Here is a 26801-nt window from a genome sequence, read left to right as displayed (position 1 = left end):
ATTTCCCATGAACATCAAAGGAAATTGTCACAGAAAATTAAGGCCACATTTCACAGATGTATTCTATGGGTTTGCGGTCTTGTTTCCTTGGCTCTAGAAACCAAAGCGGGTATTTTGCAAGACTGAAACAGATATTTTCAGAAATATCCTCTTAACATCTTCCAAAAGATGACCTTTATACTTTCTCAGTATCTGTGCCTCCGTGGAACCTTCAGTCCCAGCAGAAGGTCTCTCTCATGAAACCTCACTCTACAGTCCCAGAGTTATGTCCTCAGTGGAAGCAGAATTACTGGTTGCTATCTTGTATTCAAATCTCTCTACAGTCCCAAAGATATGTATTTACTTTTTGATGAGATACAGCACCTTCTATTCTCCTAGATTTATTTTTATACATCTTCCTTATTCTTGGCCATCTGTATGGTTTGCTAGGAACCCTTTCTATCCATGAATAAAGACTCCAAAACTGACATCCCATCTTGTTCTCTGAGGGGGTGCAGAGAGATTTAAGTCCTTTGCTTCTCTCTGGACCCTCAGACCATCCAAGCTGCTGCTTTGAGGTTAGCAAGATCACAAGTGCCTCCCCCAGGTGGAAACTTCCCTCTATTATTCTTGATCAGTGATTTGCAATTGCAAATCACTGATGCTGTTGTGTGATAGTTGGAAACCTGTCTGGAAGCCTCACTGAGCATGGAAACAGCTTCCTTGCTCGCTGGTCCATTTCTAGTAACGGTCAACATTATAACCAGGGGTGGTACCAGGGTTGTTTACACTTAATCTCAGTGAATCCTGAGAAGAAGAAGAATAAACAGAGATTCTTTTCTACAGTTTACAGACTACAACCTAAGGTTCAAAGACGATAGTGAGTGTGCTCAAGGTCATACAACTAACAAACCAATATATGACACAGCTGGTGTTCAAACTCATGCCTTTTTCACTACACTCCCGTTCCTGCTAACATAAGGGCCTAATGCCTTCCTGCTTTCATTCTTCCTGTACATATACAAGTGACTTTACCCACACACCTTAACTGTGTGTTTGCTCATGTGAACAGGCTCTGACTAGACCAATATAATTGCTCAGAAATAAAATAATGCCTTAGTAATTGTGAGATGTGGGCCACGTGCCAGACACAGAGGCAAACACAAAGTTTCTGCCTAGCCAGCAACAATTTTTCATTTTAATGAGTTCCATTCTAAACATAAGGCATTAATATTCCGTAGACAGACTTCTGCAGTGGAGTGGACAAAGATTAGTCCTTGATCTTGCTCACTAGATCTTAAATGAGCAAAATGAAGAGAGTTAAGGTTTCCTATGGAAATCCTGCAGCAGAATTAAGCAGGTAAAAAAACCAACAACTCACCATGGCAAGAAAAAAGCGAGCGGCCATGAAGGTGTAATAATCAGCTGCAAACGCCGCCGCTATTCCAAACAAAAACATGCCGCTGCTTGTGGCCCACAAGACCACCCGGCGTCCTAGCCTGAAAAATAAGAGCCACACATTGGAAGAGGCAAGGTAGCATTGTAACCATTTAAACACCCACTCCAATTCATGAAAGATAGGTGTTACCTATATACCTTGAACAGCTTAGGTATTGATTGTTTTTCTTTTATTTATTTTGAGCAAACCATGTGTTCCATGGCTTCTTTAAAAGACCAGCTGTTCAGTGGAGAGGACTTTACCTCAGCTGCTAATATACATACCTGATTACTTGTTCCCGCAGTGCCCCTTAACCTGGGGATGGCGGAAGAGAGAGGAGACTCTGTCCTCTCACTTCCAAGACTTAGGCTCTCTGTTGGATCCTCTTCCCTGCCAGGCTGGCTCTGTTCACCAAGGTTATGACAGCTCTTGCCAAGCCCCCTAAAAACAGAGGTCTTGCTAACCTCCTGCTTCTAGAATAATGTGCTTATTTGCCCTATTTTTTTATAATTGAAAGAGGCATTTCTTTGTCTGAAAAACAAATAATATTTCTTTTTTCTTTTTTTTTCTTCTGACACAGAGTCTCGCTCTGTCACCAGGCTGGAGCACAGTGGCAGAGTCTCAGCTCACTGCAACCTCTGCCTCCCGGGTTCAAGCGATTCTTCCACCTCAGCCTCCCAAATAGTTGGGACTACAAGTGCGTGCCAAATGCCCGGCTAATTTTTGTATTTTTAGTAGAGACGGGGTTTCACCTGGATTTTTAAAATCATGATATAATTCAAATGCCATAAAATTCAACCTTTTAAGGTAGACAATTTGGTGGTTTTTCATATATTTGCAAGATTGTGCAACCATCATGACTCTTTAATTCCAGGATATACTCATCACATCACTCCCAAAGGAAACTCTGTACCCAGTAGCCAGCCCTCCCCATTCCCTGCTCCCTCCAGCTCCTGACAACCACTCATCTACCTTCTGTCTCCCTAGATTTGCCTGTTCTGGACATTTCCCATAAATAGAGTCAAGCAATATGTGGCCTTTTGTGTCTGGCTTCTTTTACCTAGTGTGATGTTTTCAGGTCCATCTGCATAGTGCCATGTATCAGTCCTTCATTCCTTTTCTATATCTGAGTAACACCATTATATGGATATTCCACATTTTATCTATTCATCAGTTGATGGGTCATTTTCCTCTTCCTGGCTACTATGAATAATGCTGCACTGAACATTCATGAACAAGGTTTTTTGTGAACTTATGTTTTCAATTCTTTTGGGTATACACCTAGTAGTGAAATTCCTGGGTCATGTGGTAACTTTATGTGTAACATTTTGAGGAACTGCCAAACTGGTTTCCAAGATGGCCGGCCCATTTTTCCATTCCCACCAGCAATGTTTGTGGGTTCCGATTTCCCCACATTCTCCCCAGTACTTACTATTTTCTGCCTTTTTTATTATAGCCATCCCAGTGTCTGATTGTGGTTTTTATTTACAATTCTCTAATGATTAATGATGTTGAGCATCTTTTCAAGTACGTACTGGCTATTTGCATATATTCTTCAGAGAAATATCTATCCAAATTCTTTGCCCATTTTCGAATTAGTCTATTGCTTTTTAAATATTGAGTTGTAAGAATTCTTTATATGGTCTGGATACTAGACCCTTATCAGATATATTATTTGCAAATATTTTCTCCCTATGGGTTGTCTCTGATAGATAGTTTAAGGCAAAAAATATTGTCTGGAAATTGCAACCAAGAGGTTTGCTTGGTGCAGCAGAGGATATGCAAATAAATAAGAAACTGTCATCTTCTTCATACATCAGCCTTCTTTGCTCCTTTGCATAGTAGTGGGGATTGTTGGCCCCATGCATGAATGTTCCCCAACCTAATTTTAGCCCTGAATGCCACCTAAAACTGTTTTCACCTATCACTGCTTGCCCCTCTCTCCCACCCCCAATGTGTTCTCTCTCAGTAGATGAGCGGCCATCTCCTGCAAAGAGCAAAGACCATCAAAGAGGAAGCCCCACGACTTCCTGCTCTGTCCACTTACCAACACGACCTGCATCTGCGTTCAGCCTTGTCTTCCTCCTGCCTCTCTGAAGACACATGCCCCTTTCTCTCCAAATACCATTTTGCAATCTTAGTATCGGATTGTGCCTCTTCCCACCTCCTCTGAAACCCATCACTTCTTTTTCCTTTATTTTTTCCCTCTCCTTTGACTTCTTCCTTTCAGTTTTAGTCTCCTCCAACCAAAGACAAGAACCTTGTCTTGACCCCACTGCTCCTTTGGCCACCTTGCATCTCCTCCCTTGACAGACTTATCAGAGGGGAGTATCTCCTTCTTCAGCTCCTACTTGTTTCCTCAGCCAGTGATGACCAGGTGCAACCGGCTTTTCTGAGCTCACTTTGAAGTCACCAGGGACCTTCACATTGCCTCTCCTGCTCCTTTCTGCCTATCTTCCCTAGGGCCACTGACCATGCCTACTCATCAGGCTCCTGCTGTCCCTTGGCTTGCAAAACATCCCTCTCTCCTGGTTCCGCTTGTACCTCCCTGATGACCGACCTGCCTCAATGCTGGCACTCCCTAAAGTCCTCTGCTGCACACGCTGCCCTTGTGATTTCAGCTACTTCCCTGCCTCTGATTCCTAAGTGTGAGCTATTAACTCCCCACTCACCGTCTGGCCCCAGTTGTTCTTCTCCACTTTAATGTCCTGCAGAGTTGCAATCTCTTATTGCTGTTATAAGGTATTAACGTTGAATACCTCTTCCCTTTGTTTTTTTCAGTATAGGGGTAGGACAAGCTCATTGGAATATAAACGCATTCCCCTCTCTTCTAAAGCTGCCCTCTCCCAAGTATTTCCTGAATTGGTTAGCAAAATCCCCTTCCATCAGGCTTCTAAACCTTAATACGTTCCTCCACTTCCTCCTGCATATTGGTCATCAAATTTTGTCAGTTTAGAAATGCCTCCCAAATATGTCTTCATCTTTTCCTCCCTGCTTTTCCCACTTTCACTCAAGTCTTCACCATTTCTTACATCATTCATCCCAATAGCTCCCCAGCTGATCTTCCCAACCTCACACCGGTATACCTCGCACACTTTCTAAAAATAAAATAATCCCCATTGTGCTTTTGTCTCTTGTCATTTCCTTGAACAATCTGCCCTCCTGTACTTCTGCCACGCTGACTTTCCCACAATTCGCCGAACATGCCAGGCTGCTGCATGACACAAAGCGCTTCCTTTTCCTTGGGGCCTTCTCCATCTGACAACTTCCATTGATCCTCCTTTGGAGTCTCATAGCAGAAATTCAGAAACAGTGTGATGCAGTAGTTGGGGATGCTGGCCTGGGCTCACATCCCAGCTCCATCTCTTATTTTCCGTGTGAACTTTCAATGCTTCCTTTTCCTTATTGGTTAAAAGAAAAGGTGGTGGGGGTGGGCAATAGTGTCTATCTCACAGACTTCCTTAAATAATTAAATGAGATAATATATAAGACATTTAAAGTAGTACCTAGTGTATAAGTAAATTGTCCATAAATGTGACTTTTTTATTATTTTAAAAGCATTTACTGGCTGGGCACACTGGTTCATGCCTGTAATCCCAGCACATTGGGAGGCCAAGGCAGGCAGATCACTTGAGGTCAGGAGTTCAAGACCAGTCTGGCCAACATGGTAAAAACCCTTCTCTACTAAAAATGCAAAAATTAGCCAGGCATGGTGGCACACGCCTGTAGTCCCAGCTACTCAGGAGGCTGAAGAAGGAGAATCACTTGAATCTGGGAGGCAGAGGTTGCAGTGACCCAAGATTGTATCACTGCACTCCAAGGTAGGCAACAGAGCCAGGCTTCTCAAAAAAAAAAAAAAAAAAAATTACCACAGTTCATTGAAATTATCTGTTTAATAGTCTATATTATTCACTATTGGCTCCTTAAGTATGGGATCAGATCTTACTACTTTGCTTTTCTTATAATATTTTATACATATATAAAAATGCATAAAATATGTACAATTTCAAGAATAATAAAAATCAAATGCCTAGAAATCACAACCTAAGGCAAGAAAGAGATGATTGACAGGCCCCTGTTAGCTTCTTGTACCTCTCTTTATGACTACAAATCCCTTGCCCTTTCTAGGAGGAAACGTTTTTCTAATTTTGGTGATAACCCCTTGTTTTTTATTTCATTTTACCATTTTATAAGCAATGCTAAACAATACAGGTTATTGTTTATAAACAGTAAAAGTTAGTTTTGCAATATGATTTTTAAATTTTCTGTAACAGGATAATATCACATGTGTTATTTTATGACTTGCTTCTTTCACCAAACATTATGTTTAGGAGATTCACCTATGTGGTTTCACGTAGCTGTGGCTCATTCATTTTCATGGACACACATCGTACTGTAAGAATATATTATAATACACGTGTCCATGAGATGATTGAAGGACACCAGCGTTGTTCAAAGTGCAGGGCTGTTAGGAACAATGCCATGGGAACACTTTTATCCATGTACCTCTGTGGACCTGTGCAAGAGCAGCTCAAGGTATATGCCCCGGAATACATGGCTGTGCACATCACCAACACTACATGATACCAAATCAGTCTTCAAGGTTATCTCAATTTGCATTCACACCAGCAGGATGAGAGATCCTATTACTCCATATCCTCACCAACACTTAGTATTACAAGACTTTGACAACTGGTCAAAAATAAATGGTGTGATTATATATCACTGAAAGTTCATCTTTTCATTAGCCATTTGGATTTTCTCTTCTATGAAGTGAATTCAAATCTTTTTCCCATTTTTCTATTGGGTTGCCTTTTTCCCATTGATGTAAGTAAAAATCCTTTGATTATTCTGGACACTAATAATTTAGTTATAGGTAAAGCAAATGTTTTCTCTCTCTTGTGTGCACACATTCATGTCTTTCCTCTTTTAATGGTGTCTTTTGGTGGACACAAATTCTTGTAATTAAGTCAAATTTATCCATCTTTTCTTTCATGGTCAATGCTTTTTAAAAAAAAAATCGTCCTTTCTTCCATTAGGTTCTGAAAATATTCTCCTAAATTATCTTCCTAAAGTTGTATAGTTTTGCTTTTCACATATGCACTTTCAGTCCTTCTGGAACTGCTATCGTGCTGTAAAATTTGAGAAAGTTAATCCAATTATATTTCCTTCTATATGGCTAGACATCTGTCCCAGCACCACTTACTGATTGATCCTTTCCTTACTAATATACAGTGCTTTATGTGTTTATACTTATGTTTATGAATACACAAGTCTATTCCAGGAGCCTCTAAGGGAGGCTCAATCTGTTTGTCTAGTAATATATCTATTTACTTGAATGATTTGATTCTTAAAGTTTATAATTTTCTCCACAGAAGGCCTTACTCACTTTTTGTTATATTTATTCATTTATATTTCATATTTTTAGGCTTCTGCAATGACATTTTAAAAATTTTATATTTGTTACTGGTATATAGAAATATAATTTTAAACGCTCATTAATTCTAATAAATCATATGTAGGACTTTTTTCATGCAGATTTGTAATGACTACAAATAATGACTTTTTATTCCTCCTTCCTTATCATTATTCCTTTCTTGCATCCTTTCCTTCTCCCTTTTTCTCTTTTTCCTTGTAGCACTGGCTAGACTCTCCAGTACAATGCTAAGTAGAAGACATGTTTCATACATCCTTGTCCGTTCCTAATCTCAGAGAAAAGCTTTTAACATTTCACAATTAAGAGCTGGGTACAGTGGTACATGCCTGTAATCCCATCTACTTGGGAGGGCTAAGGCAAGAGAATTGCGTAGCTCAGGAGTTCAAGATCAGCCCTAGGCAAAATAGCAAGACCCTGTCTCTTAAAAAGAAAAGAAAGAAAGAGAGAGAGAGAGAAAGAAAGAGAGAGAGAGAAGGAAGGAAGGAAGGAAGGAAGGAAGGAAGGAAGGAAGGAAGGAAGGAAGGAAAGAAAGAAAGAAAGAAAGAAAGAAAGAAAGAAAGAAAGAAAGAAAGAAAGAAGGAAAGAAAGAGGGAAGGAAGGAGGGAGAGAAGGAAGGAAGGGAAAGAAAAAAAAAGAAAGAAAGAAAAAGAGAAATTAATTAATATTTTAAATGTCACAATTGTGTTAAATCTTATCATAGAAAGCTTTTATCAGGTTAAAGGCATTCTTCTATTTTTAGTTTTTATCATGAGTGGATTTTGAAATTCATCACATGCTTTTCCTATATGTATTGAGTTGATCATATGATTTTTGTCCTCTAATATGTTAATGTGGGCCCAAGATGAGGGTAAACACAGGGTATTAAATTTTGTTTTATACTAAGTTTATACATTAATCTGTACTGTGTAAATGATGCTGGCAAAAACACAAGACGGTTGGGTCAGAGATGAAGAACTTCATTACTTCATTAGCAAGCAGTAGGGCAGCAGCATCTTTGTGACGGTTCCTCTTACCCCCAGGTCCCACAATGAACCCAGGTGACACTTCGTGTATAGTGGGTTAAATTAGAGAGGAGGAAGACTGGATGTGGGGAATCCACTGGTTTTGTGGCAAGCAGTTAGGAAGCCTACTCCTTGTGGCAGAGAAGAGACGTTATCTCATCTTTTATAGCCACATTATTTATGTGGCTATCAAAGAACACCTGAGACTGAATAGAGAAAAGAGGTTTCTTTAGCTCACGGTTCTGCAGGCTGAGAAGTTCAAGGGCACTGGTTTCCCACAAGGGCTCTTGTACTGATCACAACATGGCAGAGAAGGTCAAAGGTGAATCAGACACATGTAACGAGAGAGAAAACTGAGGGGCATCCTCACTTTAAAACAACCTATTCTTACAGGAACTAATAAATTCCTGTGAGAATTAATCCAGTCTTGTGACAGCAAGAACTCGTTCACTCACTGCCATGAGAACAGCACCAAATCATTCATGAGTGATTCGCCCCCATAGCCCAAACACCTCCCACTAGGCCTCACCTCCCAACACCCCATGCTGGGGATCAAATTTCAACATGAGCCTTGGTGGGAACAGACAAGTCATATGTAAACCATTGCACTCACCTTTTAAGGTACTGGCTGCATAGACAGCTCTGAGAAATGGCCCACGTAAAAAGTGGTCAGGGACTTGCCATCTTGGCACATCCAGCAAGAAGTGTAGAAGACTACAAAAAGTGTAAAGAGGCTGTCTGTCTCAACAAGTTCTGCTGTGAGAATACAGACACTGGGAGTCATGGACCATGTCGAATCAATTTTTTAGATTAAGATTTTTCTGGCACTCCTAAGTCATGTTAATTCAAGCTACATAGCCAAATGAATACCAGTTAATGGTTTACAACTTCTCAAGGACTTTAAAAAATATATGTCTTGGCTGCTCTGCCTATGGAGTAGCCATTCTTTATTACTTTACTTTCTTAATAAAGTTTCCTTCACTAATATATATACATATTTCACTGAAATATATATATAATTTAACTAATATATATTTATTTATATATTATAATCTATATATACTGCATTTATCAAAGTGACTGTAAGTAAGTATTCAATATATGTCTATATAACTATACCAAGTTCAGACAAAGGAACTAAATTTATTTTCAGTTAACATGTTTTGTACACTGACCTTGTTATAAGCATTATTTATATTCTGCTTTTGTCAGACAGCAAATGTATTTTAGTACATTTCATACATGTAATTGCAAATATTTTGAGTTTCAAGAGTCAAGCAGTGAACACATTTCAACAGAAAAGGCTCAAGTGATAATTTGTATAACAGCTTGCTGAATGAAAACAATAATACCTAGCACCTTTGAACATACTGCAAGACGTATGGCCCTGTCCATGACAAAGCTGTGTAACTTTTCTTTTGACATGTTTATCAGCCTCATGAGACTGGTATACCTCAAGGGCATAAGCTATTGTCTTTAGGTCTCAGTGCCCACCACCTGCCTGTAAAATCCACAACCTTCGAGACCAAATAAGTTCATCTCTGTGCTTTGATGTGGTCCATGTTCATACAGAGACGAACTTTGCTTTATTTTAAGAATTATACGTTCATTTTAATGTAAATTTTTTAAAAGTATTGGCCATGTTATGCTTTGAATGATAGTATTCCCTCCAAAATTCATGTTGAAACTTAATCCTCAGTGCAAAAGTATTAAGAGGGGTGGCCTTGGGAGGTGATAAAGTAATGACAGCAGAGCCCTTAGCACCCTCACAAAGGGGCTCAAGGTTGAAGGCACTCTCTTGCCCTTTCATCCCTTCTTCCATGTGAAGACACTGCATTTATCCCCTCCAGAGGATGCAGCAATAAGGCACCATCTTGAAAGCAAACAACAGCATTTCCAGACAGCAGTCCTGCTGGCACCTTGATCTTGGACTTCCCAACTCCCAGAACCATGAGAAATAATTTTCTATTGTTTGTTAATTACCCCGTCTGTGATATTTTGTTACAGCAGCACAGAAAGACTAAAAGGGGCTATTATATCAAGCCCATAATTTTACAGTTAAACTGCTTAGAGTCAGGCTATTCCTCTTAAAAAGCAAGAGAAGAAAATATTCAAAGTAATAAACAGTATCTATTGAGTGATTATACATCCAGGGTACTTTTTTCTGTATTAATTTTGCAATAACTCTTTGAAGTAAGTGATATTATTTTCATCACCAGCTTATAGACAAAGATTCTGAAATGCAGGTAATTTAGGCAATTTGCCCAGGGTCCACAGCTAGTAAGTGGTAGAACCAGGATTTGGATTCAGGTATACTGTCTTCAGAGCATATCCTTATCATTATGCATCCCTAAATAATGGATCAGCAAAGACGTAGGTATTTAGATAGGAAGTATAAAAATGACAAGTTTTAAACATAATTCCATTTCCCAAGAAAACCAGATAGGAAAATAAATCCTACACTGATGCAACAATCTTAAATATTTCATTTTACCTGTCAGCAAAGTAGCCAAAAGTCACCGATCCCAGTAGGACTCCAAACATAAATAGGGGCTGGATCAGCATTGCAAGCCATTTTCGGTCACAGACCAGGTTCCATTGGGTCACTGCGGTGCTTTTCCATTTGTTCTGGTCATATATGTAGCCATCCACACAAGGAAACTCTTTCTTACTGCCAGTGTATTCATAGTCCAAACTTGATGTGTTCTCCCTCTTGCTCCTGCTACACCTTGAGAGCTCCCAGATCTCACCATTCTGCAACTGCACTGCAACATAATCTTTATGGCCTGAAGACAACAGGGCCCCAGAGTCCTCCAAGCTCCAGTTAGAGTGATTGTGGAAAACAACCCGACTCACATTGCCTGGGGGCCTACAGACATGATAAGGGGCAACTCCCATGAACACAGAAGCCAAGTAGTGAATACCACAGGAGATGTTCTGGAAGGCACATATTAAATAGAGGACTTTCTGGAATCTGTAAGAGAAGAAAAGCTAAATATTATATCTGGTCTATAGGCTAAAAAAGAACATAAGCAAATTTGAAGGGTCTTTATTATGTTTCTCTTAACATATATACAAATAGATAAACCATAGAAATAATTATAGATGTATTTATATCTATGGGTTAATGTATTACCTAGTTCCATCTACTGAGAAGGCCCAGAAGCAATGACATCCCAATAGCAACAAGCACTCCCATTGCCCAGATCTTAGTTTCTAAATACCATTCTCCAATGAGAGAAGCCAGAAAAAATGGCTGATTCTAAAACCAGGACAAGAAGAACACAAGATAAGCCTGGAATATCTTATAACACCAGAAAGTAAGGAACTACTCAGAAAACAAAAGGCTAAGGGCATATGAAAGGGTCCCAGGTAGCAACCTGAAAAAGTTCCCAATGGCCAGTTGGAAGCTGAAACAATTTGAACAACAAAATAAATCCCACAGTATATCCCAAAGCATAAAATAAATATACATGAATCCATACTGTGACGGTTAATTTTATGTGTTAACTTGACTGGATTAAGGGAAGCCCAGATAGGCGGCAAAACATTATTTCTGGGCGTGTCTTTGAGAGTCTCTGGAAGAGATTAGCATATGAATCAGTAGACTGAATTGAGAAGATTACTCTCACAAATTGAGATGGGCATCAGCCAATCACTTGAGGGCTTAAATAGAACAAAAAGATGAAGGAAGAGCAAATTTGTTCCCTGCTTGAGCTGGGACATCCATATTCTTCAGCTCTCAAACATCAGAGCTCCTGGTTCTTGGGCTTTGGAATTAGACTAAGTCTTAACACCAGGCCTTCAGTCTGGGACTGAATTACATCACTAGCTTTCCGGAGTCTCCAGCTTGCAGACAGCAGGTCATGAGACTTCTCAGCCTTTATAACCATGTGAGCCAATTCTTGTAATAAATCTCGTGTGTGTGTGTGTGTGTGTGTGTGTGTGTGTGTGTCCTATTGGTTCTCTTTCTCTGGAGAAGCCTGACAAATACAATACAGGATACTCATATAAATAAATGAATGAAAAAATAAAAGGGGGAGAAGAGACCACTCTTTCTTACATTAGAATTCCAATTACTATCTGTAGACATTCCCTGTCTCCAGGAAGTAGAGTTTAATTCTTGCAATTTACTCCTAAAGGGTGGGCTAGACTTACTGACTTGCTTCTAAAGAACAGAGTAGGAAAAGAGGAAAAATAGTAAGTTTACAATGGGGAAACCTGAAAACTTGGCAAACACCGATGTCACCAAGTGATGAAGGTTAACATCCCCAGTGACGTCATGTGGATATGCTGTAACTCTCCTATGATCTGATGCGAAGGGTATTTCGTCTCTATTGTTTTCTTTCCAAAAACCATACTCCTAGTTTAATAATTTTAAAAAGACCCCAAACTGGGAATCATCTACAGGTTACCTGACCAATATGCCTAAAGACTGTCAAGGTCATAAAAAATAAAGAGAGACTGAGAAACTGCTATAGACAATTAAAAGCAGTCTGGTGCTCTGGACTGGATCCCAGAGTAGGAAGAGGACACTTGGAAAAACTGGCGAAATTCAAATGAAGTATACAGTTAGTTAATAGCAACATATTAATATCAGTTTCTTCGTTTTAACAAATATGTTATAGTAATGTAAGATGTTAATAGGGGAAACTGGATGAAGGTCATACGGGAACTCTGTACTACCTGTGTAACTTTTCCATAAATCTAAAATTATCCAAAAATAAAAAGTTTATTTAAAAACTTTAGAAAAATATAGTCTCCAAATTAATAAACTCAAACTGACAGTGACATATTTTCTGAAATAAAAAACTGCCTCATAAGGACAATTTGCACACAGGACAGCAGGATAGAACAGATAAAATTTGGAATTCCCCACAGAATTCCAAGCCCTGAAATTAAGAGGCATAGCAGACCTTTGAGCAGGTGACTTAATTATTTAGATTGAAAACAGAATCAGTTCAGACAATCACCAACATTGCTATAAAACCATTAAAATAGGAGGTAGGAGATAGGTCCTGTCAGATCAAATTGAGGTCAAATTGTACCACTGACACATGTGATCTCCATCACCCTTCCTCCTTTGCAGACCTGCCCACCCTGCTGCATCCTGATGCTCTCTCTCACTGGAAGGTGCTTCTGACCATCCCTCAGCTCAGCAGTTCTCACACTTTTTGGTCTCAGGAGACTTTATATTTTTACAAATTTTGAAGATTCCAAAAGGCCTTTCCTTATGTGGGTCATATTTATCACTATTTATGTATTAGAAATTAAAATGAAGAAAGAGCAGAGGAAAGAGAGCGAGCCAGGGTCTGCCAGGGAGGCCACGGGAAGAAGCTGGGACAGAGAAAAGGAAAACAGCAAGAATCTGGCAGACACTGACCCCCGAGGAGCCTGGAGTCTTACAGAAAGGAGGTGAGAGTGCATCTCTTCTCACCTTACTGCTATAACAAACTGCTGACTGCCATACTGTGGGAGAGCCCCTCTGCCTTCGTGACACTGGGCAATGCTGTCAGTGGTGATTTGGGAAATTCCTGGGAATAGAGTACCAGGTGACCAGCTCATGCAGGTGTGCTGACACTCCCCTCAGGCCTGAACTGAGATGGGTGGGCACTATACTGGTTGTACATCTGTTCTGAGCCACTGCCCTGTCCAAGCAACCTCAGCCTTTGTGATGTTGTATCACCAGATCCCCCAGAAACATACCCCACAACCACTCTGACTTTGGTAACCATGGGGGACTGGCAGGACCCTGGGGAGCTTCAGGAACCCCAGAAGTCTAGCCCTCAGTGCAGATTGCTTCTAGGAGAGGGGGAGCACAGCCCACCAAAGTGCCCCCTGGGACAAAAAAAAAATGTAGACATAGCACCAGTCTCTGAAGGGGACAGTAGTAGTAGCTGGGAAGGGACATGGAAAGGGGACCATCTCCTGCTTTACCCATTCTCTGTTGCAGATGTAGAGAGGCTTTCCCTGCTGGGAGCTGGCACTGGTGCAGTTGAAGAAAAGCTTTCTAGCACTTTTCACGGTGGCTGCACCCCCACTGAAAGTGAGGCACAGTACTGCCTGGGCTTTCAGAAAAGGCAGAGCCCCATCTCCCACTCCCTACACAAAGTAGCAATGTCCCTGCAACAGAGGACAGACAAGCCACAGAGCTGACTGCTCTGGCCTGGGGAAAGAGGCTCTGACCCGAGGCCATTTTGGTGGTAGCCACAATGGAAGCATTCTCACAGACCTCAGGAGTGCCAGGAGCCACCGGACAGTGTCCATATGAACTGAGGGTCATAAGCACTGTGAAAGGAGCATGAGAGTAGTGGACTGTGTTCCTGCCTGCCCAGGAGGAAGATCTGGTACAGCCCTCTGATGACCCCCACCCCTAAGACCTCAGCACCCCCATCAAGGCAGGGGCTTCCACTCATCATCAAACAACCTGACGGTGAGGTACCTTTTACCCTTAAGCATCACTTACTGGACTAGAGACTGAACTGCATCATCAAACAAAAAACCTGCTGTCAGAAAAGCACAGTGCTAGTGTATGAGACAAGCTTCCTGAGACCTCCATATTCCTAGCCCTACAGAAGATAGTGTGTCAGCTCATACACCCCATACATCACTACAACAAGCAGCATCTGGGAAAGCCACCATACAAATGATATCCGTAAGCAGGGAACCCATACAGACCCGTGGTCCCCTGAAAGCACTCAGAAACAAAGCCAAACAATCATACACAATATATACTACAGTCACATCCTCAAGGGAAAAAAGAATATAAAATTTAAAACCTCATTCAAATGTTGGCAAAATCAAAAATAGGAAGCAACAGCTCTATATTTGTCTGTTTTCATGGTGCTGATAAAGACGTACTCAGACTGGGCAATTTACAAAAGAAAGAGGTTTATTGGACTTCCCCATGGCTGGGGGGGCTTCACAATCATGGCGGAAGGCAAGGAGGAGAAAGTCACACCTCATGTGGACGGCAGCAGGCAAAGCGAGAGCTTGTGCAGAGAAACTCCCATTTTTAAAACGATGAGATCTGGTGAGACCCATTCACTATCATAAGAACAGCACAGGAATTACCTACCTCCATGATTCAATCATCTCCCACCACGCCCCTCCCACAACATCATAACGAATGGGGAAAAGTAAAAAGCATTCCTCTTAAGAACTAGAATAAGACAAGGATTTCACTCCCACAACTCCTAAATAGCATAGTACTAAAAGTCCTAAACATAGCAATTAGGGGAGAGAAAGAAACAAAAGGTATTCGAACTGGAAAAGAAAAAGTGAAATTATCTTTGTTCCCTGATAACATGATCTTACACTTAGAAAAATCCTAAAGATTCCTTCAAAAGACTCCTAGACTTGAACACAACTTCATTAAAGTTTCAACATACGAAAATAATGTACAAAAATCAGTTGCATTTCTATTTAACACTCAAGCTGCAAACTAAATCAAAAAGTCAATCCCATTTATTATGGCCATGCAAACACACAAAATACCTAGGAATACACTTAACCAAAGAAGTGAAATACCTCTACACGGAGAACTACAAAACACTAATGAAAGAAATCAGAAATGGTACAAAAAATGAAAAAACATCCCATGCTCGTGGATTAAAAGAATCAACATCACTTAAATGACCATACTCCCCAAGACAATCTACAAATTCAATGTAATTCCTATTGAATTAGCATCATTTTTCACAGAATTAGAAAAAACTTTTCTAAAATTCACATGGAACCAAAAAAGAGCCCAAATAGCCAAAGAAATCCTAGAGCAAAGCCAGAGGAATCACATTACCTGACTTCAAACTATACTACAAGGCTATAGTAACCAAAACAGCATGGAACTGGTATAGAAATAGACACACAGGCTGATGAAACAAAATAGAAAATCCAGAAATAGAGCCACACACCTACAGCCAACAGATTGTCAACAAAATCAACAAAAATAAGCAATGGGAAAAGGACTTCTTATTCAGTAAATGTGCTGGGAAAACTGGCTAGCTACATGCTGAAGAATGAAACTGGATTCCTATCCCTCACCATATAAAAAAATTAACTCAGGATTAATTAAAGGCCTAAATATAAGACCTGAAACTCTGAAAAGTCCTAGAAGGTAACCTAGAAAAAACTCTTTTGGACATTAGCCTAGGCAAATAATTTATGACCAAGTCCTCAAAGGCAAATGCAATAAAACCAAGGATAGACATATGGGACTTAATTAAACTAAAAAGCTTCTGCACAGCAAAAGAAACAATCAATAGGGTATATAACCTACAGAATGGGAAAAATATTTGCAAACCAAACTACGCACCCAACAAAGAGCTAACATCCAGAATCCATAAGGAACTCAAACAAATTAATACAAAAAAAAGAAAAAAATTACAAAGTGGGCAAAAGACATAAACAGACATTTTCCAGAAGAACACATACAAGCAGCCAACAAATGGGAAAAAATGCTCAATATCACTAATCATCAGAGAGATGCAAATCAAAGCCACAATGAGATACCATCTCATATCATTCAGAATAGCTATTATTAAAAAGTCAAAAATAACAGATATTGGTGAGGCTGTGGAGAAAAGGGAACACTTATACACTGTTAGTGAGAATATAAATTAGTACAACTTCTATGGAAAACATTATTGAGACTTCTCAAAGGATTAAAAATAATTGATCCAGCAATCCTACTACTGGGTATTTACCCAAAGGAAAAGAAATCGTTATGTCAAAAAGACACCTGCACTTGTCTCTTTCTCACAGCACTATTCACAGTTGCAAAGCCAAGGAATCAACCTAAATGTCCATTGATGGTTAACCGGATAAAGAAAATGTGGTATATATACACACCACGGAATACTATGCAGCCATAAAAAAGAATGGAATCGTGTCCTTTCCAGTAACATGGATGGAGCTGGAAAATCCTAAGTGAAATAACTCAGAAACAGAAAACTAAATACCATATGTTCTCACTTATAAGCGGGAGCTAAACCATAGGTACACATAGATAAAAGATGGAAATGATAGATACTGGGGACTCCAAAAGAAGGAAGAGAGGGAACAGGGATGAGGGTTGAAAAATTACCTATTGGACACAATGTTCACTATTTGGATGAGGGGTTCACTGGAAGCCCAGACCTCACCATTACACAGTATACTCATGTAACAAACCCATACACGTACCCTTGAATCTAAAACAAAATAAAATAACAAAAATAAAAATAAATGCAATTCCTAAGGCAAAAAAAAAGGGGCTGGAAATGGAGAAATTTTCAAATGCTTACTAATCCATTTAAATATAATAAACTCATTATATATTAACATTAACATATAGCTACAGCTATCCAAACAAAATGAAACAAAATTAGTAAGAAGAGTGGCACTGTTCCAGTTAACATCTGCATTTACAGAAGACAGTTGGTTTCTCTTGTCTGTGTGTGCATTCAATATGATACGTTACCATCATCTAGCCTCTGGAAAACTCTACTGTACTTTCATGAGAGAATGAGAGTTTTAAAAAGACAGCTAATATCTTAGTATTGCTAGGAAAAAGTTTTGCGCTTGCAGACTTCAGAGACCTACAAGAATTCTCACGTTTTGAGAACTGCTGGTCTAGCCTGTTCCTCTCCTGCTCCTTTCTCCACGCTTTTTTCCCTCCAACCTAAATGCCGATTTTCAGTCTCTTTATCCTTCACTGCCAGCTTCTCTCAGTCCCATCTTTTTACTTGCCTCCCTCTTTCCCACTCTCATTTATGCATTTTCTAACCCTCAATTTTTCCTTCTCTTCTATGATCACAATATGCAACTGAAGTATCGTTCTGTTATTTATGTTGATTTTTTAAAAGAACACCAGGCAACTGTTTTCTATTTCTCTACCAAACCAACAACAGAAGTCCTGTAAAAGGTTGAGTTAAAGTCTCATTAGAGCAGAAACTGTACTTCAGTCACTTTAGTATCTCCTGTAGCACCCAGCACAGTGTGTAGCGCAGTGGCTATAGAATGCTGGAGAATACCTTGGGCTGAAAATGAACAGCGCTGAAATTGACTCATGCTCAGTACCTGGTAAAGAGAGATGTTCAATAGGCCAGTGTATCCAAAACTTTAGCCTTGGTTCTCCAGCAGTTAAACTTTAAAAAGTGTGTGTGTGCACAGATGTGTATGCAGACATATAAAGTGAACATATAATCACATATTCATATAATGCTAAATTAACATATTATGTATATTGAAATATAAACTTCCATTTGTACATATTGACTTGTGCACACACACATCCATATACAAAATGGGTGTTTTCTTGGTGGCACTCCAAGGGATCATCTCAACCCTCCACTGGTGAACACACCCCACTTTGGAGGCTATTGCAACCTAGTGACCCCTCCAAGTCCTCACAGATAACTGCTAGGCTGGCATATGGCCACCATTCCTCACTTCTCATAGAACCTCATGTAGATAAATAATAGGTTAAATGGAGTGAATTTCAAGTCTTGTGGCTATCAGGACACCACAGGCTGGTCATGTTGGCCACAGTTTCAAAACTGAACTCCTTCTATGGCACTGGCCCTGGTAGCTAGCTAGTCCACGAAAGAAAAATACCAAGCAAAACACAGGAAGTAAGTACTGTTCTTCTAGCTCCAGAATGAGAGAGAGCACATTAATTCCTGTTCTCAGGGTCTCTTTGAGATGAGCAGCCAAGAGAAGAGCTTGAAGCCCCAGTACTTGATGGGCTAATGGGAGCTAGCTCTTTTTTTCCAGAAAATAGTAATATGTCCCTACCAGTAGTAAAATGATCAGAAATGAGACTGGGCATGGTGGCTCATGCCTGTAATCCCAGCACTTTGGGAGGTCAAGGCAGGTGGATCACCTGCGGTCGGGAGTTCGAGACAAGCCTGACCAACATGGTGAAACTCCTCTCTACTAAAAAATACCAAAAACTAGCCAAGCATGGCGGCATGTGCCTGTAGTCCCAGCTACTCATGAGGCTGAGGCAGGAGAATTGCTTGAATCTGGGGTGCGGAGGTTGTAGTGGGCCGAGATCACACCACTGCCCTCCAGCCTGGGTGAGCGAGCGAGCGAGCGAGACTGTGTCTCAAAAAAATAAATTAATAAATACAAATCAGGATCTTGGATTGAAGGAGTGGTGCTGACCCTCACCCTGCAGGTCAGACTTCCTCGCCCCCAGCCCCTCCCCTGGCTGCCACGTCACCACAGAGCCTTGGGGTCGCTATACTGCCTGTGGCCTCATGAAGTGAGCACCTGGCATGGCTGAGTCATCCGCCCCTAGGCAGCAGGCTTGTAAGTTCAGGAGGTGTTTCTTCCTTCCCTGGCATTTTCTCAGGAAGCATCTTCCAGCCAATAAGAATGGCTCTCTTACCCTGCAGCACCATCCAGTCTGCTTCTATTGTACAGGTTCTACATGGGCCTCATCTTACACAGCTGAAGTCAATTCTCCCCTCTCCTCTCTACTCTGTTCACACCTGCCTGTGCTGCACGTAACAGCTCATTCAGCCTTGTCCTGGTCGCTGTGCATATTCTATAATACTAACATCTTAGGCTGGGCAAGGCTGAGGTGGGCGGATCACTTGATGTCAGGAGTTTGAGACCAGCCTGGCCAACATAGTGAAACCCCTTCTCTACTATAAATACAAAAATTAGCCGGGCACGTACCTGGTGGTGTGCACCTGTAATCCCAACTACTCAGGAGGCTGAGGCAAGAGAATCACTGGAACCTGGGAGGCAAAAATTGCAATGAGCCAAGATAGTGCCATTGCACTCTATCCTGGGTGACAGAGAGAGATCCTGTCTCAAAAAATAAATAAATAAATAAAATAACACGAACACCTTACATTGGATCATGCTTTAAAGCATGTTCACACTCATTATCTCATTTAATCATCTCAACAAACTTCAGAGTTTGTAAGCTTGCTGAACTGTACAGACCAAAAAAATCTTTGTTTAGTGAATCACTGATGTAATAAAATGGAAAGCTTATCTTGCCTAAGAAAACAGTTCATATGTACTAATTTTTTGTAAAATCAAGCACCTCTGTGTCTCTGCTTTGCTGAAAGACATTACACTAGTGGGTGTTACTGTCTGCTCTTGATAATACTTAAACTTGACTTCTTTGAAAGTAACCAGTAGTCAACATCACAAAGATATCATCTCTCTCAGAGTTAATCAGTTTCATGTTCAGCACTGTCTATAACTGCAAAACATCGAAAACTGAAATGTCCATTGGCAGGAGACTGGTCATGGAAATTATGGTGAAAGTACAATAAAAGTATAGATACTCCTAGGAGATGCCAGAGAGAAAGGTCAGCATGCAGCGTTTAACTAAAGGAGCATTCCAAAGGTCCAAACCAGACTGAGAATCAGCCCATCCCGATGATTACAGTGTGGCTTGTTGTGGACCAGCGTCTACCTTCTAGACACCACGGCAATAAGGGGCATGGGAATCAAGTTCTCTTGAAACTAAATCCTGTTGAGGGCCTAAGAGGCATCCTATAAAAACAATCCCATATGAATATGATGAGAAATAGAACATAAATCACGCATGTATGAGGCACATATTTATAATTCTTTGACTCTCATCACTGAAATTTCAACTCAGCAAATGACAACACAGCCCCTGCAAACAGCAGACATGTTTAACCTGGCTAAAGTTTACCTGAGGCATTTGGGTTTGTTCCCTGACTAGTCTCATCACCTGGAGCTGCTCCGCCATTGAACAGCTCACATTCTGACCATCACCTCCCACCCTCTTACCTCCCTCGTCCTCGTCCTCGTCCTTCCCACTGACCCCATTTCCAGCACCATTCAGACCTCCAGTCTTCAGATCCTACCAGCTTCTTCAGTTTGTTGCTACCTTCCTGGTTTCAGATTTTTTCTTCCTCAGCCACCTGACCCCACAGTCATCACCAGAACTATTCTCTCTTCCCCTCTCCTTCTCTCTTTGTCTCTTTTTCTCTTGTATACACACACACACACACACACACACACACACACACACACACACAGAGACACACACACCCCAACACAGCACCCACTCTGGCAGGCCTCTGAAGCTAGGATTTGTCTTTTCTGCTCCATTCTTAGCAGTTGTGATGCAAGAGGTCTAAGGTGGGGTCAAGGCCTCTACAAGCCTAAGAAGCTTCCTAGGAGATGCAGGTACGGATGAAAACATTGCCCCAGGATATCTAGTTTTCTGGTTTAATGATATATTGATACAAGGTTTGACATTCAAAATATTGGACAATCGTGGAGCAACTGGAAAGCCAATAAACAGCTTGTGAGGGTGTCATTTGTTACAACCACTTTGCAAAACGACCTGGCAGCTGACCACATGCACGCCCCATGACAGCATCTCCTAGGTATATACCCAGCAAAATGCAAGTACAAGTACAGCCACATACCACAAAACGTTTCAGTCAATGATGAGCCACATATACAACAGTGGTGCCATAAGATAATATTAACACCATATTTTTACTGTACACTTTCCACGTTTAGGTACACAAATACTTCCCATCGTGTTACAACTGCCTACGGTATTAAGTACAATAACATGCTGTGCAGGTTTCTAGTCTAGGAACAGTGGGCTATGCCACAGAGCCTAAGTGTGTAGCAGGATGTACCATCTAGGTTTGTGTAAGTACAGCCTGTGATGTTCATACAGCAACAAAACCACCTAACAATGCATTTCTCGGAAGTAGCTCTGTCGTTAAGTGACACATAACCGTACCCTAAATGACATATGCAAGAAAGGCAAATTATAATACGCCCAACCTGGAGAGAGTCTAAACGTCTGTTGACAATAAATGAATAAACCATAAAATACTCATGCCATTAAATACTATGTAGCTATGAAAACTGACCAACTACAGTGACACACAATATGGGTGGATCTCACAAACACAGTGTGGAACAAAAGAAGCCAAAGAGCACGTACTTCTCACCCCACTTATGTAACATTTAGAATGGTTGATGTAAGGACAATAGTGAGCTTGGGGGACAGGGACAGAGGGAAGAGATGACTTGGGCAGGGGTAACACGGGTGTGTTCACTGTATGACGATTCATTGGCTCGTAGATCACGGTGCACACTTCTCTGCGTATATGTAACATATCAATTTAAAAGTTTTCTATCTACAGGGCCCAGGGAGAGGGAAAAGTATTCAGCAACGCCCCTGCCGAGGAACAGCTGGTGTCAAGGCATGCCTAATCTGTCCACAAGGCGCCTGCCAGCTGGACTGCAGCCCTGGGTGGCCACCTGATCCGTATTGACAAGGGGGCATTTTTTCTGAGCAACAGAGGATCTACCCACCTTCCCACTGGATGTCTCCACCTGGAATTCCCACAAGGAACTCAAGGTAAACCAATCTCAAACTGAACTCTATATCTAGCCCTGCCCCACCTGGAGGGTAACTTTCTGAGTTTAGGGTACCATCACCCACACAAACTAGAAATCTGGGGGCAAGGGACATGGGGTGGGCTAGGAGGGGCATGCGGTCCCTTTCACTTCTCCTTCATGCCGTAGGGCCAAGAGGTCCCATCAACTCCATCTGCTAATACTGTCCTGTCCTCCCTGCCCACACTCGCGCTGTGCAGACCCTTTTCTCTCTCACCTGGGCTCTTACAAGGTCCTCACTGGCCCCTTTGCCCTACTTGATACCCAAACTCTGCAGCATGACATACCGAAACACTCGTGGAGATGACTGTAACCTCCTACCTCTCTCACTCTCATATTTTATACCCCAGAAATAATAAACCACTAAGTGGCCCCCAATCAAGCCATGCTAGTTCACATAAATACGCTTTCTATGTGCTAGAAAAGTCCTAAGCAATCCTTCAATTCTAACTCCCCTTTCCTTTTTGCAAGAATAAGCTCTTGAAAAAAACAAACCCTATTTCTTCAGGCACCTAGCTTTTTTTTTTGAGATGGATTCTCACTCTACCACCCAGGCTGGAATGCAGTGGTGTGACCTTGGCTCACTGCAACCTCCACCTCCTGGGTTCACGCAATTCTCCTGCCTCAACCTCCCAAGTAGCTGGGACTACAGGCACCTGCCACCATGCCCAACTAATTTTTGTATTGTTAGTAGAGATGGGGTTTCATCATATTGGCCAGGCTGGTCTCCAACTCCTGACCTTGTGATCCACCTGCCTCAGCCTCCCAAAGTGGCATCTAGCATTCTAACACATCACTCTCTCCTTTACAAAGATTCTTGGCCCTCAGAAGTGTCGTTCATGTACCCAACCTAGGGGTCCACCAGGACAACCGGCTTATAGATACAACAGACTAATGTAAAAAGAATCACACAAACACAATCAGCAGAAAACCTAGAGGTGAGGAAAATCAAGGGCAACCAGAAGCCCCAGGGAGTGGACCCATGCAATCTGGGTGACAGATGAAGAAAACTGCTTTCAGTCCTAGATTATATCATTCTGCATAAAAGCATAACTGATGGAGCCCATTGTGGTTAAGAGGATGGACTCTGGAGCCAGACTGCCAAGGTTTGATCTTGGCCTTGTTACTTACCACCAGGGACCATGAGCAAGACCCTTATCCTTTCTGTGCCTCAGTTTCCTCATCTGAACAATGGGCTTTGTGGGAATGAAATGAGTTAACACCTGGAAAGCACACCATAGCTGTACCTAAGTGGTAGCTGTTAGGATGTTCATATGCTGAAGTCAAAAAAGAAGAGCCAGAAAAGCTCTATATATTGAAAAACAAAACCTACCTCTATCCATCAGTGAAGGTCTCCCACAGGTTCCACATTCCAACTCTCAACTTTTAAACTGTCTCTCCTTTTATCCTGGGACAACTAACTTAGGGATCCAGGTTCAGATTCTCCCAATACAGATGCCTGAGTCTCAGTCTCCTCAATTTCCTTTCATAGGGGGCTTAAGCTGTGAAGTTTATGGCACTATGATATGGTTTCAGAACCAATCTTGGCATGGTATTTTAATTCTTCTCAGGTATCCTGTTTTCCCCTCTTCAAGGTGACTACAGTAGTGCTTCCTTACTCTAGAAATGACCAATGAGAAATGAGAGGAAAACAGGGTTCTCTATGTTAGGGGTCCCCAAGCCTCAGGCCATAGATCAGTACCAGTCCTTGGCCTGTTAGAAGCTGGGCCGCGCAACAGGAGGTGAGCGGTGGCCACCCCGCGTTACTTCCTAAGCTCCGCCCCCTGTCAGATCGGTGGTGCATTAGATTCTCACAGGAGCATGAACCCCACTGTGAACTGCATATGTGAGGAATCTAGGTTGCATGCTCCTCGTGAGAATCTAACTAATTCCTGATGATCTGAGGTGAAACAGGTTCCTCCTGAAACCATTCCGCCGACCCCACCACAGGTCTGTGGAAAAAAATGTCTTCCACGAAAGGGTTCCTGGTGCCAAAAAGGTTGGGACCACTGCTCTACCTAACACTTTCACTAGGTTTCCTTAAAGAAAGGACTAAATAATCATCACGATAACTTCCCTTTCTGTTTATAAAGAATAGAGATCACTTAGAGCAAATACCTGAGAAAACGGGGGTACTGTATTACAGTCATGCTGTCTTCACCTTCTGCTATGTAAGCATTGGTTTGTTACCCTTTTTCCTCCTGTAAGCTGCTTTCACAATCAACCCTGCCACTAATATGGGAACTCAGGTAACAATGATAGCCGTGACTTACTGAATAGTAAGACTTTTGCATACATTATGGTGGCCAGCTAAGAGCTGTCTCCTCAAACCCATTTGCACCCTCTTAACCATGGTGAGCTGTTGCCATGGGGGAGTGGCTGCCCCAAGCACAGACAGGGAGCCCCATGCCATGGATGACAGAGCTGCCCCACCTGCCTGGGTCCCTGAATGACCTTGTGTAACAGATCCTGCTGTGGGCAGTTACTGGAGAGGTACAAACTTCCAGTTGAGGAATCTGTTTGATAGGGCACCTTAGTCAAACACCAACTGATATCATTAACCCAGCTAATCCCTAAAAAACACAGGGTAGCTAAGATGTTAGCTCCTCCTACCTCACTGAGTTTCTGTGAGGATGAGAAACTGCACGTTGAGTCCTCATAGAAACATTTCACTACTCCTCTTTGAAAACATTTGTGCTGCTATTATTAGCCCCGTTTTACAGATGAGAAAGTGGTAAATAAGATGCTCAAGACCATAGAGTTAATGTGTGGTAGCGCCAGAAGGGAAACTCAGACATCCAACCTTAGAACTTTTAACCACTGTGCTATTCTGCCTCCAGAAGAATAAAATGAGCTCATGCATAAAGGGCCTGGCCCAGCCAAGGGGCCGCTACCTAACCGTGCTCAGGAGCACATCATGGTTGAGGGCTGTGGAGGTGATGGGCATCCAATGACATCTAATTCTGCCCTGCTAGTATTAGAATTGTGCTTAGGCAGAAACTTTGGTTTTCTCAACTGTGAAACAAGGGTGATACACCAACCTCATAAGGCTGTAGTGAACATTAAAGGAAGTAACATGTACCAACGGCTTATGACCGAGCCAGGCACAAGGCAGCGCTCAATGATGCAAGCAGCAGAAGGAAGCAGGCGAGAGCTGGGGCTTCCTGCCTCTTTCCTCTGTCCTAACTGTTCCTTTTTGCAGACATTGGGAATCAAAACCAAAATGGCCGCAACCTTCCACTGTGAAGAACAGCACCACATCATCTCTTCACTAAGCCTGATTCCCATTTTCTGCATAGGAAACTGACACACAAAGTATCCCCAGAATCGCATCAGGGGTACGCAGCAGGCCAGGATTCAGATGTAGATCCAAGCCTCCGGCCACCACGCTGCATGGCCCCTCACCCGCCTGCCTCCCCTCTCAAAACACTCTGAGTCACACAGAGGAGCTCGGTACGTGAATGAATGAATGAATGAATGATTTAAAAATTTTAAAATCCATTTGACAAATGAAAAGAGGGTGTACGGAGGTTAAATGTGGTTCCACCATGCGTTGGCTGTGGGCCCTTGACCCCGCCAGCTTCAGTTTCCCAATCACGAAAATAAGGATTTGGACACCTCCTTGGCAGGGTCCCTGTGAACATTAATGAAGAACTGTGTGTAAGCACCCGGTATAGTGTACCTGGCACATATTAAGTTTCAATGAACGGCAACCAACTCTGACTAACGGTTGTCCCTGGGGAACACCTGCCAGGCACAGACAGAGAGCCTAGGGGCGCGGGGCGGAACGGGGCAGCAAGCAGTCTAGGGAAGTGGCGGCGGATTCGAGAAACCGGCGGCCAGTCACAGGCACCCCCTACGCGTGCGATCCGGTCCCTCCGGGGGGGCCTCCAGCATCGGCTGCCACGGAGAGCACTCGCCAGGTCCCACCTGCCCGGCAACAGGCGCGCCCCGAGCGAGCCCAGCGCCTCTGATCACCTGCCAGTTCCCGCTGCCCGTCCTAGGGGACAAGCCCAGCTCCGGACCGGCGTCTGGACGCCAGAGTCCGGACTGCGCGGGGGAAGGAGGTAGTGGAGATGTTTTCGGATCGCGAGCGCCGCACTAGAACCCCACCGCAACTGAAAGAAACAGACCCCTCCCGCGTGGCGCCCCCTCCCCACCCCGCCCTCTACCTGCCGTAGTGCCCCACGTGGTCAAAAATCAGCTCGAAGTGGCGGGACCCCATGCTGCGGCGGTGCACTGGGCGCGGAGTTATCGGAGTGCCGGGGCCTGCTGGCAGCGAGCCCCGCCCGCCCTGCGCGGAGGGCGCGTGGACTGCCCCGAACCTCCCCGCCCGGCCTCCTGCGCTCCCCGCGAGTCCCCGGTGCTCGGAACAAGCACGAGGCTGGACTCTGTTCCTCCCTCCGTCGCTCGGTCCCTTTGTCTCCCCAAATATCTTCGGCTTCTTCCCGCCTCCTCCCCGGGCGCTGTGATCCCCGGAGTCCGCGGTCCCAGGGTGCCCACGCCCCAAGCCCCGCCGCTCCCCCGCCCGCCCTGCCGC

At 42.6% G+C, this 26801-nt stretch overlaps 1 protein-coding gene across 1 annotated transcript in view; it reads right to left on the bottom strand.

Moving 5' to 3' along the window:
• Positions 1–26550, bottom strand: part of SLC22A16 (solute carrier family 22 member 16) — a 48897-nt gene extending 22347 nt beyond the window's left edge. Inside the window, exons 1-3 of the mRNA XM_032275039.1 lie at positions 26434–26550; positions 10350–10829; positions 1361–1478 (exon numbers count right to left, since the gene is read on the bottom strand). Coding sequence (XP_032130930.1) covers positions 1361–1478; positions 10350–10829; positions 26434–26486 — 651 coding nt within the window. The 5' untranslated portion in view covers positions 26487–26550. The remainder of the gene's footprint in view (positions 1–1360; positions 1479–10349; positions 10830–26433) is intronic.
• Between the last annotated feature and the right edge of the window lie 251 nt (positions 26551–26801).

The sequence above is a fragment of the Sapajus apella genome, unplaced genomic scaffold (genome assembly GCF_009761245.1).
Source record: "Sapajus apella isolate SASKATOON/1434 unplaced genomic scaffold, GSC_monkey_1.0 scaffold6, whole genome shotgun sequence".
Taxonomy (NCBI): domain Eukaryota; kingdom Metazoa; phylum Chordata; class Mammalia; order Primates; family Cebidae; genus Sapajus; species Sapajus apella.
The sequence above is the reverse complement of the archived record's forward strand: the minus strand, read 5'-3'. Positions and strand labels throughout refer to the sequence as shown.